The sequence below is a fragment of the Prunus mume genome, linkage group LG4, assembly GCF_029339155.1.
Source record: "Prunus mume cultivar Tortuosa linkage group LG4, ASM2933915v1, whole genome shotgun sequence".
NCBI classification, from domain to species: domain Eukaryota; kingdom Viridiplantae; phylum Streptophyta; class Magnoliopsida; order Rosales; family Rosaceae; genus Prunus; species Prunus mume.
Window position 1 is genome coordinate 9,960,420 of NC_142701.1, and position 17,036 is coordinate 9,977,455.

The following is a 17,036-nucleotide window of genomic DNA, read 5'->3' on the forward strand; positions in this document are numbered from 1 at the left end:
TTCTCTTTCGTTCGTTTTCTTCTTCGTTTCAGAGCTGGGTTCTGCCATTGGAGCTCAATTTTCTTGTAGGTTTTGCTTTTATTTTCTTCGCTTTTTCTGTCTTCCTTTTTCTGCTACGTTTTCGTTCGATTTTCATCTTTGAATGATCGATTTTGGGTGATTTGCTCTTTAGTTCGGGTTTTTCGAGCTCAGTTTTGTGGCTCGATTTTGCGGCGCGATCTTGTGGCGTTCAATGCTAAACCCTATATTCTTCGTTTCGTGATCAGATTTGATTTTAAATTCTTTGTTTGGTTGTGGAGATTTTTGGCAGTCCTAAGTTTTGAGGTATGAGTACTTTAGAACCTGTTTTCGATTATGTCGACTTGTATGTTTATGGAATTTAGTTTTAGTACTTTTATCGTGGTTTCCTTTTGGTTTCTATTCGAATTGTTTTGATTTTCTGTCATAAACTACATCTGTCATAGATTTCTTGTTGAGACCGTAAATCGCTGCAGCAGTTTCTTGTTCGATAATTCAATTTTAGAATAATTTTTGCAAGTATATTGGAATGTTACAACTGCTGACCTACTTAAATGTGATTTGATATTAGTTTTAGTACTTTGATTATGCCTTTACCTTTTGAGCAAGTGCAGATTTTGACGAGAAACTGCAGCTTTCTTGTTGAGACCGAAGCTGCAGCGATTTCTTGTTCGATAATTCAATTTCAGAATAATTTTTGCAAGTATATTGGAATGTTACAACTGCTGACCTACTTAAATGTGATTTGATATTAGTTTTAGTACTTTGATTATGCCTTTACCTTTTGAGCAGGTGCAGATTTTGACGTAGAATGCAGGTTTCTTGTTCGAGACCTGCAGCGCAGTTTCTTGTTCGATAATTCAATTTCAGAATAATTTTTGCAAGTATATTGGAATGTTACAACTGCTGACCTACTTAAATGTGTTTTGATATTAGTTTTAGTACTTTGGCAGAAACTGCATTGCAGTTTCTTGTTTCATAATTCGATTTCAGACTAATATTTGGAAGTCTATTGGAATTTTACAACTGCTCATGTACATTATTTACTGATTTAAATTGTTTTCTGTTTTTGTTTGTTGTTTTGTTTGCATTTTCAAGGCTAATGGAGGTGTGTGTCATTGCCAAGTGCACATATAAGTCGGAAACCATTATGTTTTCAGTTTCATCAGAGTCATCCATGGTTGATATTTTGAAGACTTTGTGTCTAAGGTTTAAGGGTTTGCAGTTGGGTTGTTTTACGTTACGGTATTCGCTGCCCAGTTATCCGAGTTGTTTTCTAGAAACGGATAGCGATTTGGACATGATGAGGTCATTTTTGTTTGTATCAAATGAGAAGAGTGTTGATATTTTAGTGAAGGATTTATGCGGGAGCAGTGAATATAGTGGTGATTTTTGTGCAAATAAGGAGTTGATAGCATGTGAAAAGGGCGAGTCGTCGTGTTCTAGTACTTGTCGAAGACAGAAATGAATTTTTGGGCAGGTCGAAGAGAGCAAGTGCTAAGCCTTTGTTGTCGAATGAGTGGGAGACGTACATACATCATGTAGGGCGAAGTTTGACGGTGGTGCAGAGGAGTTCCGTTTGAAATTGTGCAAGTACGCTCTTGAAGTAGGATTTAATTTTTTATATGCCGGCAATGACAAGAAGCGGGTGGTTGCTATTTGTTCGAATAAGAAATTGGAGGGTTGTAGCTGGCGTGTTTATGCTTCTCGTTGTGAAGCTACTGGCTGTTTTGTAATTCGGACATTAAATAATGTGCATACATGTGTGGGTCGGATACGGGAATCAAAGAGTAAGATGATGAAGTCTCGTGTGGTGTCCTCCCTCATTGTGGACAGAATTCGTGCAAAACCAGAGCTGAAGCCAGTTGAGATTATACACGAGTTCAAAGATTATTATGGTATAGACATTTCATACTACCATGCATGGTTTGGCAAAGAGTTAGCTAAATTGAACGTTCACGGTGATGAGTCGAAGTCCTTCAACGAGTTAGTGTGGTATGCGGACGCCGTAAAGGAAACTAACCCTGGTTCTCTCTGCACTCTTGAATGTGAAGCTGGAATTAATCGCTTTAGACGGTTTTTTGTGTCGTTTGGCGGTTGCATTGCTGGATTTCAATATTGCATACCCTTGTTGTTCGTTGATGCTACGTTTTTGAAGAGCGAGTACAAGGGGCAGCTTCTCTGTAACTTCCGGAAAGAATGGAAATCAAGGTATGGTTACTGTAATGTATTGCGATTCCATTTGTTGCAATTTTTTAGCGAAACTGCATTGCAGTTTCTTGTTTCATAATTCGATTTTCTTAGTAATTTTTTTATGTCTGTGGGAATGTTGCAACTGCTCATGAACTTAAATGTGTTTTAAATTTAGTTTTAGTACTTGGATCATGGTTTTGCCTTTTGGTTTCCTTTCAAATTTGAGCAGATTTGTTTTCAAAAACTGCACTGCAATTTCCCTTTTTTGCTTATACTTGTGCTCTTGGTTTTGTTTTGCAGGGTTTTATCCTCTAGCTTTTGGAGTTGTTGATTCTGAGACAGAGGAGAATTGGACTTGGTTTCTTCAACATTTGGCTTCTATTTTGCTACCGATGGGGAGAGTGGTGACCTTTTTCGGATCGCAATCAAGGTTTGTTAAATGCAACGGGGTTTGTGTTTCCTGGATGGCCTCATTCTTACTGTTACATATCACCTCAAACAGAATTTGATATCGAAGTACCCGAAGTCAGGTTATGGGAAATTGCTCCAGGATCGTGTTATCAATTTATTTAGTAGGTGCGCATATACTGTTACAGAGGAAGAGTTTACGGTAGCAATGGAGGAGTTGGTGATTGTTGGGAGTTCGAAAGTGAAGACATTTATATCTGATTTGTCTAGAGATCACTATGCTGAACGCATATTTCAAAGGAATGCGGTATGGGGAGATGGCAAATAGTTTAGCGGAGTCATTTAATAATTGGGTTGGTGTGTTTCGAGATTTGCCGGTGCTACCTTTGATAGAAGGGATTCGACAGAAATTGATGGTATTGAATTCTCAACGACGAATTGAAGCGGAGAAGTGGACAACAATTTTGTGTCCGGAGATGGAAACTAGACTGTGGGAAAATGCGGAGGCCGGTAGGACTTGGGTAGTTCGTCGTTCTAGTTTCACTGTTTTTGAAGTATTTGCTGATTATTCTGTGATGGTTGATCTTGAGCAAAGGACTTGTTCTTGCCGTCTTTGGCAAATTGACGGGTTTCCTTGCACGCATGCGGTAGCTGCAATTCTAGCAAAGAAAGATTCAATTTATGATTACGTGGAGTGTTACTATAGGATGACTTCTTTGAAAAGCCTATGAGAGTCATATTTTTCCTATTCGGATATTGGGAAAGGCTTGGGCAGCACCAGTTTTGCAGCTGGATTTGTGCTTCCGCCAATTACAAAGAGGCCAGCCGGAAGACCACCAACAAAGAGGATCAAAGCTTTTGGTGAATTTAAAAGGCCATTGAAATGCAGTCGGTGTAGTGTTACTGGGCATAATAGGAAGACTTACAAGGTGTGATATGAACATTACTTCTCGATTGACGATTGCTTACGTTAGATATGGTTTAGTGAATGTATAGTCAGTTTCTGCATTGCAGTTTTAGTTGCTTTTAATTGGCTACACAGCTTCTAATTGGATATTATGATTGTTTTTTGAAGTTAATGAAAATTATACAATTGTTTCATGAGTGGATATTCGTTTTTGACTGCCATTGAATGCTTGTTTTCAGATTTGAGCAGATTTTGTTAAGCCGCTGCAGCTTTTATTTATTGCAGATTTTGAAACAGAACTTGTCCCATAATTCAATTTCAGAATATTTTTGCTAGTCTATGTTGTGATTTGATATTAGTTTTAGTACTTTAATTATGCCTTTACCTTTTGAGCGTGGTCTGATTTTGACGAAAGCTATGCTTTCTTGTTCGATATTTCAATTTGAATAATTTTGCAAGTATATTGGAATGTTACAACTGCTGACCTACTTAAATGTGATTTGATATTAGTTTTAGTACTTTGATTATGCCTTTACCTTTCGAGCAGATTTTGACGAACTGCGGTGCGATTTCTTGTTCGAGACTGTAAACTGCAGTGCGTTTCTTGTTCGATAATTCAATTTGAATAATTTTTGCAAGTATATTGGAATGTTACAACTGCTGACCTACTTAAATGTGATTTGATATTAGTTTTAGTACTTTGATTATGCCTTTACCTTTTGAGCAAGAAGGTGCAGATTTTGACAGAAGCAGCAGCTTGTTCGAGACGAAACGCAATTGATTTCTTGTTCGAGACCAGAATGCAGTTTCTTGTTCGATAATTCAATTTCAGAATAATTTTGCAAGTATATTGGAATGTTACAACTGCTGACCTACTTAAATGTGATTTGATATTAGTTTTAGTACTTTGATTATGCCTTTACCTTTTGAGCAAGTGCAGATTTTGACGAAACTGCAGCTTTCTTATTGAGACCGAAAGCGCAGCGCTTTCTTGTTCGAGACAGAATCGCAGCGTTTCTTGTTCGATATTTCAATTTGAATAATTGTTCGAGACAGAAATCTGACCGCAGCTTTTAATTTGTTGCGATTTGACCGAAAATTCAGTGCGGTTTGTTGTTTCCCTTTCGTTTTGTTGCATCCTGTTCCAAGATTATATTACAGTTTATATGTATAGGAAATATGTTCTTATATACCATAACTAGAAATATTTACAAACATCCACAAGAATTAAGATACATATTGTCTTGAGTTAACGAAAGGCAAATCACTAGAGACGATTAATTACACAGTGTTTGTGGTGTAGGAGTTTTGTGACATATTGTGCTCGATATTCATTCATGAAATTCTTGTCCACATTTTTTGGAATGGGCTGTCCTTGTGCTATTTTATCCATGTAGAACATGAGCGAACATGCCGCAATCCAACCTGCAAATGAATACGAGATTAGCTTTTGGTTTTGAATGATTTCAAATTGTAATGAATGGTTGAGTAGACACAATTCTTACGAAGACGAATTTTGTTGAGCACATTCTGTGTCATCCTCAAATGGAAACTGATATGGATTTTGCAGAATCCAATTTAGAGTGAGTTCTTCATTTGGGGACAAATCAACCTGTGCAGGTGTAGGGGGCCTTCTTTTTGCTTCACAAGTTTTGGTATTGTTTTAGTTTCTAAGAACTCTTGTGCTTGTGGTCTGATATATTCTAGCCACCCTTCCACAATATTAACCTGTTTAAAGAAGAAGAAAAAAAGAGAAAAAGAAATGGTAATCAGTGCATTGCATATTATAGTTTTGTCCAAATTAAGCAAAGATTATAATACTGTAAACTGCATTGCAGTTTCTGTTTGTGTTTGTGCTGAGAAATTAAGACAGTTTCATTCCACTTACAAAATTTTGAGCAATGTCAATACACCTTTCTTCTTTTCTAGATCCCAACGATCTAAGTGGATTGTAGTGTCTCCACTTTCGTTCCATTTTGTGAAATGTGAGAAGTGTAAAGTGGAACTCAGAACTTGAAATGATCGGGAAGAAGAGAACATTGCATTTTCCGAGTTTTTCAAGTAAGTGTTCATACAGGGCCCTATGCCAATTTGGTTCTAGAAAGGTTTGCATGTAAGCCTGCCATCATTGAATGGCAATTTGTTAGTATATATTTTTCAAAACTGCAGTGCCGTGTCTGTTTAAACAACTTTGAATTTTCAAAATAATTCTTACCCAAGTCCATGTAGACATGTACTGTGGACTATCTGTCTGCATGGGCCCTATTTTCTCCTCCTCTATTTGGATATAGGCCTCAATAACCTGTTTCACATTGATTGGAGAAAAATGGAATTATTAACGGGTAATATAGGTAGCACAAATAAAAAATGCAGTGCAGTGTGTGTTATAGAATTAGTATTTTATACTTACGTTTTGTGACAGTTCCAGGTCCCATACAATATCTTTGATATCATGGTTTGTCACTTTCTCATTATCGAGTCCTGCCCAAAAGCTATCACTGCGGATTCGAATACATGAAATTCACAAGATTAGTTTTAGTTTATTGTAATTAAAAGATGAAAGAGTTGTTCTTTTGGAATAGAGATATTACCTAGGTTGAGTACTTAAGTAGTATTCTTGAATTATGTCCCTGTCCTCCTTTGGAATTTTCTGCCAAACCCTCTTTTGACCCCATCCTAGTTTTTTCTTTGTTGGCTTTTTTTTTCCTTCATCTTCATCATTTGATTCTTGCATACCTACAGGTATTGAATCATGAAGGCTCCTTCCTTTTAGGGGATCAGGAATTGGATTTGTGGCATCGGGCTGAGATGCCTCTTGTGTTAACTGCAGATTGAAAGGAAACTAATTAGAAACTACATTTGATAAAACAGAAACTGCAATGCAGTTTCCGTTTAGCGTAAACTGCAATGCGATTCCGTTTAAAGCGAAACGCAATGCGAGTTTCTATTTGCTGCAATGCGAAAAGCAGCAGCTTGAACTGCAGTAATTGCATACCACCTTCTGATTTTGAGGATCCTCTTGTGTTGATTGCTCCTCGGAAGAGATAATCTTGAATTGTGGTAGTTCTTCATCATCCTTTTTTGCCTTCTTTTTTGGTTTCTTATTTTTTTCGTACACATAGCAAGATGCTTGAAACCTCTTTCTTTCTCTATTCTTCAGCCTTAGTACTCTTGAAGGAACATCAGGTTTTGGAGCATCTTGCTTCTTCTCTTCTTCTTTCTCTTCTTGTTGCTTCTCTTCTTCTTTCTTGTCTTCTTCTTTCTCTTCCTCTTCTTCTTCTTGCTCTTCAACTGGTTGTGTTGGTTGTGTTGTAGGCAGATCCATCTCCATTTCAAAGACTGTTGGGTCTGAGAACAAGCTTTCAATTTCTACCTTGTACTTTTCTTCAATCTCCTTTTTCTTGGCAATCTTCTCCTTGTCAATACAAGTTTCCTTGCCTTCCAATTCTGCAATCCTCCTTTTTAGATTTTGTATTTCCTGAAGCCGAATCTGTAGATTCCACTGTCATGGTGGCAGTCAAATATTCTTCATTATCTAATTTCTCTACGTATGTTGCCAACTTTGCTTCCAAATCCTTTGATCTCTTTTCTCCTTGGATAAATATATCCCACAATTCCTTCATTTTCTTCTCACTGTCTTCATTTATTTCATCCTTCCACAGTTGTAATCTTTCTGGGCAAATGAAGGTAGGATCTTGACGTTGGCGACAGTTGATTTCGTCTGTCATGGACTTCACCAAGAGGTCTTGAATTGCAAGAGGTTCATTTCCAGCTTCATTCTCAAACATTTTCTTCTTTCCATCCTCTTTTAATTCTGGAGTTTGATCAGCATTATCAGGTTTTCCTTGGTCTTCTGCTTCCTCTGCTTCTCTTTGTTGTCCTTCATCTTCTTTTTCTTTTTTCTGCATATTGAACGGAAACTAATTAGAAACTGCACTGCATTGGAGGAAATGGAAACCGCAATGCATAATTCTTTGTTTAGAGATTCTTATACCTTGTCAAGAGGGACTCCCTCTTCTCTAGTAGTTTTTCTCCTTTTATATGCTTTCAAAATACCCTGTACAATGAGATTGAATGATTCAAAAACTGCATTGGATAAAATACAAACTGCAATGTAGAAAACACAAACTGCAATGCACTGTATACAGATTTTAATTACCTTGTCAACAGTGTCTTCCTCTTCCCTGGTAGTTTTTCGCTTTTTAGGAGTTTTAAAAATACCCTGTACAATGAGAATGATTTAGCATGGATTCACATTCAAGATACATTAAAGTAGAACATGCGATAAATTGCATACCTCGATGTCATTCAAGTCCTTTATTTGGTTGAATCTTGTGTGGAGTTCCACAAGACTCCATTTAAGAATGGCAGGAGTTTCTTTCTCCTTGCCCAGGATTGGTTGTATTATGTTTGTCCTCTCACACAGTAGAAACTGCACAGTTCAAAAACAAGATATATCATAAAACAGAAACTACAGAAGAACATGGCGTGAAATGAGCAACATTCAAGAAGCACAGAAACTGCAATGCAGTTTGTCTTTCACTAAAATGCAAAAAAGAGAATACACCAGAAAATATGCATCAACTTGACATGAAATTGAAAGATCAGCATAGCCAAAACAAGAACTGCAAAACATAACAGAAACTACAGAAGAACATGGGGTGAAATGAGAAATATTCAAGAAGCCTGAAACGCAATGCAGATTTGTGGTAGAAATCTGAATGTCAGTTTGTGGTAGAAACTGCAATGCAGTTTGTCTTTCACTAAAATGCAAAAAAGAGAATACACCAGAAAATATGCATCAACTTGACATGAAATTGAAAGATCAGCATAGCCAAAACAAGAACTGCAAAACATAAACATGAAATTGAAAGATATATCATAAATTAGGTTGGAAACTGCTTAGGATAAAACAGAAACTGCATTGAACTAAAGGAAAACTGCATTGCCTAAAACTCAAAATGCATTGCATAAGCCACTGTTTACTTACCAATATTAGGATAATGCAACCCGAAACAGCTCCTATAGAGCCTTCTCCACCCTTCTTTGCTTTTGCTTTTGCTTTTGCGACCAAGGATTCATTCATGTAGGCTGAAACAGCTCTTGCCCAAGAATAGCATGAAAGTGTGTCTAGATTCACACAATGCTCAAATACTTTCCAATGCAAAGTTGATGAAGCGTTGGCAAAAAGGAATGTCATGCAGAGGTGAACCAATACTAGGCTGACCACCTCCTTGTCGTAGTCAACTTCTTCTTCTTCTTCTTCTTCTTCTTCTTCTTCAGCTTCTTTCTTTTCTTTTCCTTTCTTTGTTTTCTTCTTTTCCTCTGCCTTGGCCTTTTCTTTCTTCGGTTGGTTTGCCAAGGAAATTGTCTTTAGTAATTCTTCTTCTACCTTATTTTTTGATGGTTTTCCCTTTAATCCGAAGTGCCTTATTCTGAAGGTAGAAGTGTACTTATCATTGACAAGTTGGACGGATTTTCCTTCATTTGGCAGTCCTAGAATCTGACTCACAGCATTGCCTGTGATCTTGAATGCTTCGGTGCCAAAGTTGAAGGACTTTGTATCTGGATCAAACTTCTTGAGCAGCTGAACTAAGTCAAGGTCTGACTTATTCATGTTATTCATGTCAATCCTTCGGTTGTAAAACACCTCAATCAAGTTCCAAAATGGGGTGTTCTTGAGAAGCTTCTTCGCCTTTCATTGAGCTTGTCTTTTACATCCGTAATGATGCTGTTGAAAGCGTTGCAATTGCACCGAAATTGGACATAGTCTGGGTGCTTTGCTTTCCGATCATAGTTTGGCTTTGACTTTGGCTTTGGTTTACTCTTTTGAGCCATCATTTTGAATCTTCGCTTTGGTTGGTTTTGAGCTTCCTCCTTTTGTGGTGACATTTCTTGTGCCATTTGTGATCTGCAACAAGAAGGGATGAAAATACTATTAGGACAAGTAGAGATAAACTACAAGCAAACAGAAACTGCAATGCAGTTTGTGGTAGAAACTGCAATGCAGTTTGTCTTTCACTAAAATGCAAAAAAGAGAATACACCAGAAAATATGCATCAACTTGACATGAAATTGAAAGAAGAGCATAGCCAAAACAAGAACTGCAAAACATAACAGAAACTACAGAAGAACATGGCGTGAAATGAGCAACATTCAAGAAAATGCAGCTTTGTGGTAGAAACTGCTGTTTGTGGTAAAACTGCAATGCAGTTTGTCTTTCACTAAAATGCAAAAAAGAGAATACACCAGAAAATATGCATCAACTTGACATGAAATTGAAAGAAGAGCATAGCCAAAACAAGAACTGCAAAACATAACGAAACTCTGAGAAGAACATGGCGTGAAATGAGCAACATTCAAGAAGTACTGAAATGCAATGCAGTTTGTGGTACTGTCAATGCAGTTTGTGGTAGAAACTGCAATGCAGATTTGTCTTTCACTAAAATGCAAAAAAGAGAATACACCAGAAAATATGCATCAACTTGACATGAAATTGAAAGAAGAGCATAGCCAAAACAAGAACTGCAAAACATAACAGAAACTACAGAAGAACATGGCGCGAAATGAGCAACATTCAAGAAGCAAATGCGGTTTGTGGTTCACTACAATGCAGTTTGTCTTTCACTGCAATGCAAAAAACAAAATGTACCAGAAAATATGCATCAACTTGACATGAAATTGAAAGATCAGCATAGCCAAAACAAGAACTACAAAACTGCAGGTAGAATGATTCAAAACAAGAACTACAAAACTACAGAACAACATGACGTGAAATGGAAAGAAGTATAAATAATTTAGCAGAAACTACAATGCAGTTTCTGTTTTGTTCAGTGCAGAAAACAGTTTTGATGCTCTTTTTCTTTCTTTTGTAATTTTTCGGTTTTTAGAGGTTTTCAAACCAAAACTAAACCCAAAACCTAAACTACATTGCAGAATGAAGAATGAACAGTAAGTAAAATTTCAGAACCCTAGAATCTAAGGCAAATTTATGTTAGGGGTCATTTTCTTACGATTTTTTCCCCAAGAGAGTGCTAAACCCTTCAATCGTCGTCTTTGGTCGCCGTCGCCGTTTCAGATTTTGGGGGAATAGGTTGGAACTGCTGAAAGAGAGAATGAAGAATCGGCTTCGATCGTTGGTGGTCTTCGATGATGGTCGCACGAATGGGTTGGTGGTCTTCGATGATCGTTGGTGGTCTTCGATGATCGTTGGTGGTCTGGAGGTTTCTGGAGGTGAAGTTGCAGAGGTTTCTGGAGGAGAAGTTGAAACGTCGCGCGAAAGGGTTGTGATTCAATTTTGGTTTCGGTTGATGTCGTTTTGGTTCAGTTTTGGCTTGATGTCGTTTTTCAATTTTGGTTTAAAACTAAATACTGAAAATGGCATATGTTGTAATTTTCATATTTTGTAATGGTATTTTTATTACATTTTGTTTTTTTGCCTTTTGCTAATTAGACTAAATTGTATTTCTTTCTACTAAATTAGTAAACTATATTATGCTTTAAAACTAAAGCTCCCTAAAAAGAATTGGGCATTGGTTCATGTTTCATCTTCTCATCCCTATGGAATGATTTTTTTATTATTATTTTTCAAGGACCTTTCTTATTGAGAGTGGTGATAACATACGAAATTTACGCATACTACACGGATGACGGATGTTAGGACTCGAACTCATAACTTTTCATGAGAAAGCAATTGCTCCAAACTAATACATTAGTTGGTCCTTCACTATCGTATGATATTGTAGTAAGGCTCTTGTTATAGCATACATGTGCATGATTTTGGGTAACAAAACTACAACACCGGGACCAAATAATTTTTTTTTATTATTTTTTTATAGTGTGAATTTTATTACACTGAAATGGAGGAAAATACAACTATCTCCAGTCCACATTTTTAAACAGAAGATTTTTACCGACATATTATACAATTCGTTAAAGAAAAAGTACATACATAACATAGCCCTCAAAATTCAAATGAGTTTGAGCAGCTAATCAATAATTTATTGCATATCAACAACTGCAAGCTATACTGAAGACGATTGCAGACTTACGTACGCGTGTGTATAGAGAAGATGAAGGCTTGGCTGGTCTAGGTCTCTCCTGCGATATTGTTGTTAGGGCCATACCTTATAGGACTTCGAGGCTTAGGTATTCTCGGAGTTTGAGGAGGCTTAGGTTTCCCAGGAGTTTTCTTTTTAGGACGCCTTCTTGCAGCCTGAACAAGAAGTTCGGGAATTTCTGCAAAATCAGCACCATGTGGAAGGGAAGAGCCAAGCTCAGAGGGAATGTGAGATTCAGGGACCAGAGAAGAAGGAACCTCTTCCGCACAGGCTTGCACTACAGCTAGGGCTACCACAAGTAAAATTATCAATGCCATTTTGATAAGCCTTAAATTTATGTGCCAAACTAATATATATATATATATATATATATATATGTATATATGTATGTATGTGTGCGCGCGCACGGGGTGCCGTATATAATACTTATGAAATAGGTTATTGTTTCCCATGTCCTTCATGCATCAATTGCAGATGATCAATTGGATGTGTGCTAATATATTTATCAGATAATAGGATATATTATGTTGGGTAGGCGTATAAAATATATATTTGTTATAATTTGGAAGAGGGAGGTTATTTTATTTATTTTCATATCCTTTCCAACTAACTTCGATTTCGAGTGACTTTTCTTCATGCCTTCCGTCACACCTCTTGCCTAAGGTTAAAATACGATTGCATTGCATATCTCTTAGAAGGTTAAAAGTTGTTTATGATTAGAAAATATGTTAACTTTCCGCTCATGGTTAAGCCGATTTTTTTACTTGTTTTGATACAAACGATATTTGGGAAGGAATGAAATGAATCGAACCTAAAACCTCAAGTGTATGACAGTGATTTAAACTACTTAAGCTACAAATCCCTTGCACTGACTTTTTATTTTATTTATTTTGAATTATGTCTGACACTCATCAACGAATGCAAACGGGCTAGCCTATGAGCTTGTCAGTCTGTAAGGTGATTTTGTTATAGCCTAGCCACTCCTCTAGATCTTTCTGACAAATTAATATATTTAGTAATTACTTATAGTTCATAAGTTTGTTTTGTTTCTGAATAAAAAAGAAGAAGTGAAACATTCCATATCGTGAGGAGAGGAAATATAAGTAATTACTTTGGTAGCAAATTATATATTGTTTGCTACTTCTATACAAATGGTTTTCCGGAGGAAGTGACGATATTTGATTTTCTGGCTTTCAGTCTTGCACTTCAATTTAATCTTAATTAGTGTTTTTTCGTTCAGATTACAAAAGAACACTTGGCCAAACAAATGGTTTGTCATTAGTAATATATAAACAAGAAAAGAGAGAAGAAATAAAAAGAAAAGAGAAAGGAGAAAGAAGAAAGAAATGACAAAGAAGAAAAATGAGAGAGAAGACAAAAATGACAAAGAAGAAACATGAAGAAAAGAAGAAACAAAAAAGAGAAAAGAGAAAGCGGAAGGAATGAGGAACCCATTTTCAAGAGGAAGGAAGGAAGACAATGTTTCAAAGTTTTGATTGTGCTTAATGGATCAGTGGGCTAACGTGTGGAGAGTCTTGGGCTGATTTCTAACTTAGCTATATTAAATTGCACATATAGGTCCATTTTGAAAAACCAGGGCTGTCTGGAGCCCACCCTAGCCACCACCCCTGGTTCCGCCCTTGAGTACCACCCATACTTTCGACTAACAAAAGAGTCAACTTTACACAAACAAATCTCTCACACCAATAATAACAAAATTAAAATCATCATCCTAAATCGGGTACCATCGCCGACGCCGCTAACAAAATGACAAAAAAGGCCTCCTATGATGAAGCAAATGGGACTATTGAAATTCAGTATCATAGTTCTTTGCAAACTAATTGTTACATGTGCATTAAACTCCAGACCATATATAGATTGAGAACCACAACTCTAAGGCCAACTTCAACCCTGTTGAGAAGGCAAGCACACATTGCAGTTAAAAGTGTGTGCTAAACTATTCTCATAAATAAAATTTTATTTTAGAAAGGAAATCCTTTAGAATATGGTAACAATAGAAAAACGACTCCCAAGTTCTCAGAGAGACCATTCACGGGACGTTTTGGGACAATTATGCAACTAATCGCTTGTGACATAACAACTGTACAATTGGAAGTCTATAGGGAGACCAATCACGAGACGTTTTGTGACGATGATCAAGAATATCTAGCACGTAGAGGTATATGCACATTGGGACAAGAGGGGTCGCACGACCCCTTGGAATGCCGAAAATTTTGCAGTGGACTCTATGAACGGTAGTGGAACAACTCCTTGTGTGCACACGGTGCTCGACGAAAGTCCTAGCCTATTGCCTTGCTCTCTCGCGTGCCATTTTTTAAAACGAGCCGGCCAAACGACGCGTCGTTTGGTCCAAGGCTCGATCAAAATTTTTTTCATTGACATGGCCTCAAAATGGCGTCGTTTTGGGCCAGATTTTTTTTTATAAAAAGAAAGATAAACACTTACCCGACTCTCGGCTAAGCACCACGTGTTAAAAGAGTAAAGCCAAGCGTCTATATTATTTTTCAAAAAATTAGGGAAAAATGTGTATAGCCTATTTAAATTTTTTTAAAAATGGGTATATAGCCGCACGGCTGTAATATTTTGGCACATTACAACTTAAAAGTGCAGTAACTATATTATATTTTAGGCAATTATGTACATGCTGTGCTTTCCAACTTATCTCGATTACATGTGGTGGAAAACGTCTCAAAGTACCCCCAATGTGCAAAAAGCATCTCACGTTATCCTTTCCGTCATTTTTTGAAGTTCCGTTCTGAGCATTCGTTCATCTCCCCAAAATTCCAGCCTCCTCCCATTTATTCCGCCATCGCACCAGCTTTTGGGCTGCCATCGCCTCCTCCGGCCACCCTGCGACGACATGGATATCAAAAGAACCAGCACGTTGTCCTCTACCACCCTCACATCTCAACCGCTGCCAACCGTCGTCTAGATCACCGAAAAAAGCAAGAAATTGGTGGTTTTTACCCAAAATCTCCATTGCTCGTTCGGGCGATTTGAGCACCATTTTCTTCGATCCAGGTATGATTTTTCAACCTCTCGAATTGTTCTTGCTGCTAGTTGTGTTGGTTAGGAGAAATTTCTGAGTTTTGGAGGGTAAATAAGCGATGAACAGTAACAAAGGGGAGGCTACTTGTTGCGGAATTTTGGGGAGATGAGCAGTAACATTCGTGAACGGAACTTCAAAAAAGCTGACGGAAAGGGTAGCGTGAGACGGTTTTTTGCACGTTGGGGGTACTTTGAGACGTTTTCACCACAGGTGTAATCTGAGATAAGTTGGAAAGCACAGCATGTACATAATTAAGCCTATATTTTAATATAAATTTTTAAATATATATTGTGTCCAATATAGATCTTTATATTTTATATTTCCTAGACATATACCCATCATCCCATTTCTTTTGGTTGTCATTCCCTCTCACATATTGGCCCCTAAAATTGTAAACCAAAAAAAAAAAAAAAAATCTATAAATTACATATCCAATAATGTACCTATGAAAAATATAAATATAAATATATTATTTAAATAAAATATAGTTATATTATTTACCTAATTTTTTTTTTTTTTAAAAAACTAAGTCAGTTACTTTGTAATTGAAATCTCTGTACATTTTTCATAAATTAAAAATAGGTACACAATAATTTATAGAAAATATAGGTACATTATTTACTCATAAGGTAAATTATTTTACAAAATGTGTATAGGTACATTATTTGGAGAGGAAAAATAGGTTCATTAAAAAAAAAATATAGGTACATTATTAGAGGAAAAAAATACGTACATTATTTGGAGAGAGAAAATAGGTTCATTAAAAAATATATATATATATATTTCATAAAACAAACAATAAAAAAATGATCAAATTGTTTTTCACAAAACAAATAATAGGTACTTTATTCAGGGAAAAAAGGGCACATTATTTAAAGAAAAAAAATAGGTACATTATTTAGAGAAAAAATAGGTTCATTTAAAAAAATAGTTTTCATAAAACAAACAATAAATAGATTATCAAAGGATCAAATTGAAAATTGGAGAGCACGCTCTTTTCCTCAGGAAATCATACAAGAGATCCTAATTAGTCTGATCAAAAGTACTTCAGTCTGCTAGACATGGAGGTCCATGATCATAAACCAAAGCTTTATTCACCCCCATCTCAGCCCAACAGTATACTTTGCTAACCAGAATGACATTGACCACTTACTCCACAGAATTTCTGGTAGCTGTAGCCTCACCTACTACCAAAACAAGGTCATTCACAAGGTAAAAGACGAGGTTCACTCTGTGCATCATGATAACCAGGCGTTTGATGTGTACTCCAAGATCGAATTTCCAATTGCCGCAAAGAAAAACTTTGGGAATTCACATATTAATGTGTGGTTGGCACTTGTGATGGGCTAATTTGCCTTGCGGATAATATCGTTTCTTATGCTAATATGCTTACAACTTCTTTATATGGAACCCAACCATTAGAAAGTTGGTGACCCTTCCGAGGCCTGGTATTAACTTTCGGTCGCATGGTAAGAACAATGCTTCTTTTGGGATTGGTTTTGATGCTATGACCAATGACTATAAGGTTGTGCGACTTGTGACTTTATTGGAGGAAGATGAGCAGCCAACTCTAGCTGAGGTTTATTCCCTAGCCACGGGCACATGGTGCAATCTTGGTTGTGTTTCTCCTGCATCTCTAATAACAAAAACCGAAGCAGACGAAGAAGAAGCTTTAACAGAACCATCAAAGTTCATCTTGAGAAATGGGGGCTTGGGCGGAAGCCAGATTGGAGTAGTTTGGCCACGAGATCTCCCCGAATTAGTAGTAATACAGAAGAAGTACTATGCCAGAAGAACTCAACACAAGCGCGAGCAACAACTGTCAAAATTTTTCTGGATGAGTGCATATACGTCAAAGATACAATGAGTTATGGACTCCCAAATCTGCCAACAAAAAGTAAGATTTTGGTCAAAGCTAGAGAAACTGCGATATGAGCATTGTAATTAGTTAAACAATTCATTAAGCAATCCTGAAAAGAACCTCCATAGCACGCTTTCATTATTAGAGAGGGCAATGCATGAAAAGTATGAATGAAATACATAATGCCCTAAACCCAATATGTGTTTTATTAGGCAAAATTTGTAAAAAGTACAAATGAAAAGTTTGGCAAAATATACAAGCTACAGAAAAATGAGGGGTCAAAATAGAAATAAGACTCCATTATGGCGATAAAAAGAAATTTCCGCATAAAATTGTTCCCCGGAAAGCTTTTCCAATTCGTAAACCACCGGATCAACCAGAGATAAACCTTATTGAAGCTTTTTAATCAGGGACGGAGATTTAAATAGAGAAGAGAGATGCATTAGGGTTTCAGCCGATGCATTTCTTCTTCCACACTATCATGTACGGAAATGAATGTCCTAGAGGCTAGAAAGGGTT

At 36.8% G+C, this 17,036-nt stretch overlaps 2 protein-coding genes and 2 pseudogenes across 2 annotated transcripts; 3 read left to right on the plus strand and 1 right to left on the minus strand.

Moving 5' to 3' along the window:
* Positions 1–1,813: 1,813 nt before the first annotated feature.
* On the plus strand, positions 1,814–2,542 carry LOC148917868 (uncharacterized). Its single transcript, XM_089050428.1, has 2 exons — positions 1,814–2,229; positions 2,512–2,542. The coding sequence occupies exons 1-2, from the start codon at positions 1,814–1,816 to the stop codon at positions 2,540–2,542; spliced, it is 447 nt and encodes a 148-aa protein (XP_088906554.1).
* A 61-nt stretch (positions 2,543–2,603) lies between these two features.
* Positions 2,604–3,554, plus strand: LOC148917869 (uncharacterized; annotated as a pseudogene).
* A 1,550-nt stretch (positions 3,555–5,104) lies between these two features.
* Positions 5,105–9,167, minus strand: LOC148917870 (uncharacterized). The gene is given in 11 exon segments (XM_089050429.1): positions 5,105–5,254; positions 5,415–5,645; positions 5,742–5,828; positions 5,937–6,024; positions 6,118–6,350; positions 6,525–7,016; positions 7,018–7,428; positions 7,521–7,583; positions 7,686–7,748; positions 7,824–7,958; positions 8,517–9,167. Coding segments are annotated over 11 exon segments (2,589 nt in total). The 5' UTR covers positions 9,153–9,167.
* Positions 9,168–13,659: 4,492 nt separating this feature from the next.
* LOC148917871 (uncharacterized) lies at positions 13,660–16,523 on the plus strand (annotated as a pseudogene).
* Positions 16,524–17,036: the final 513 nt, after the last annotated feature.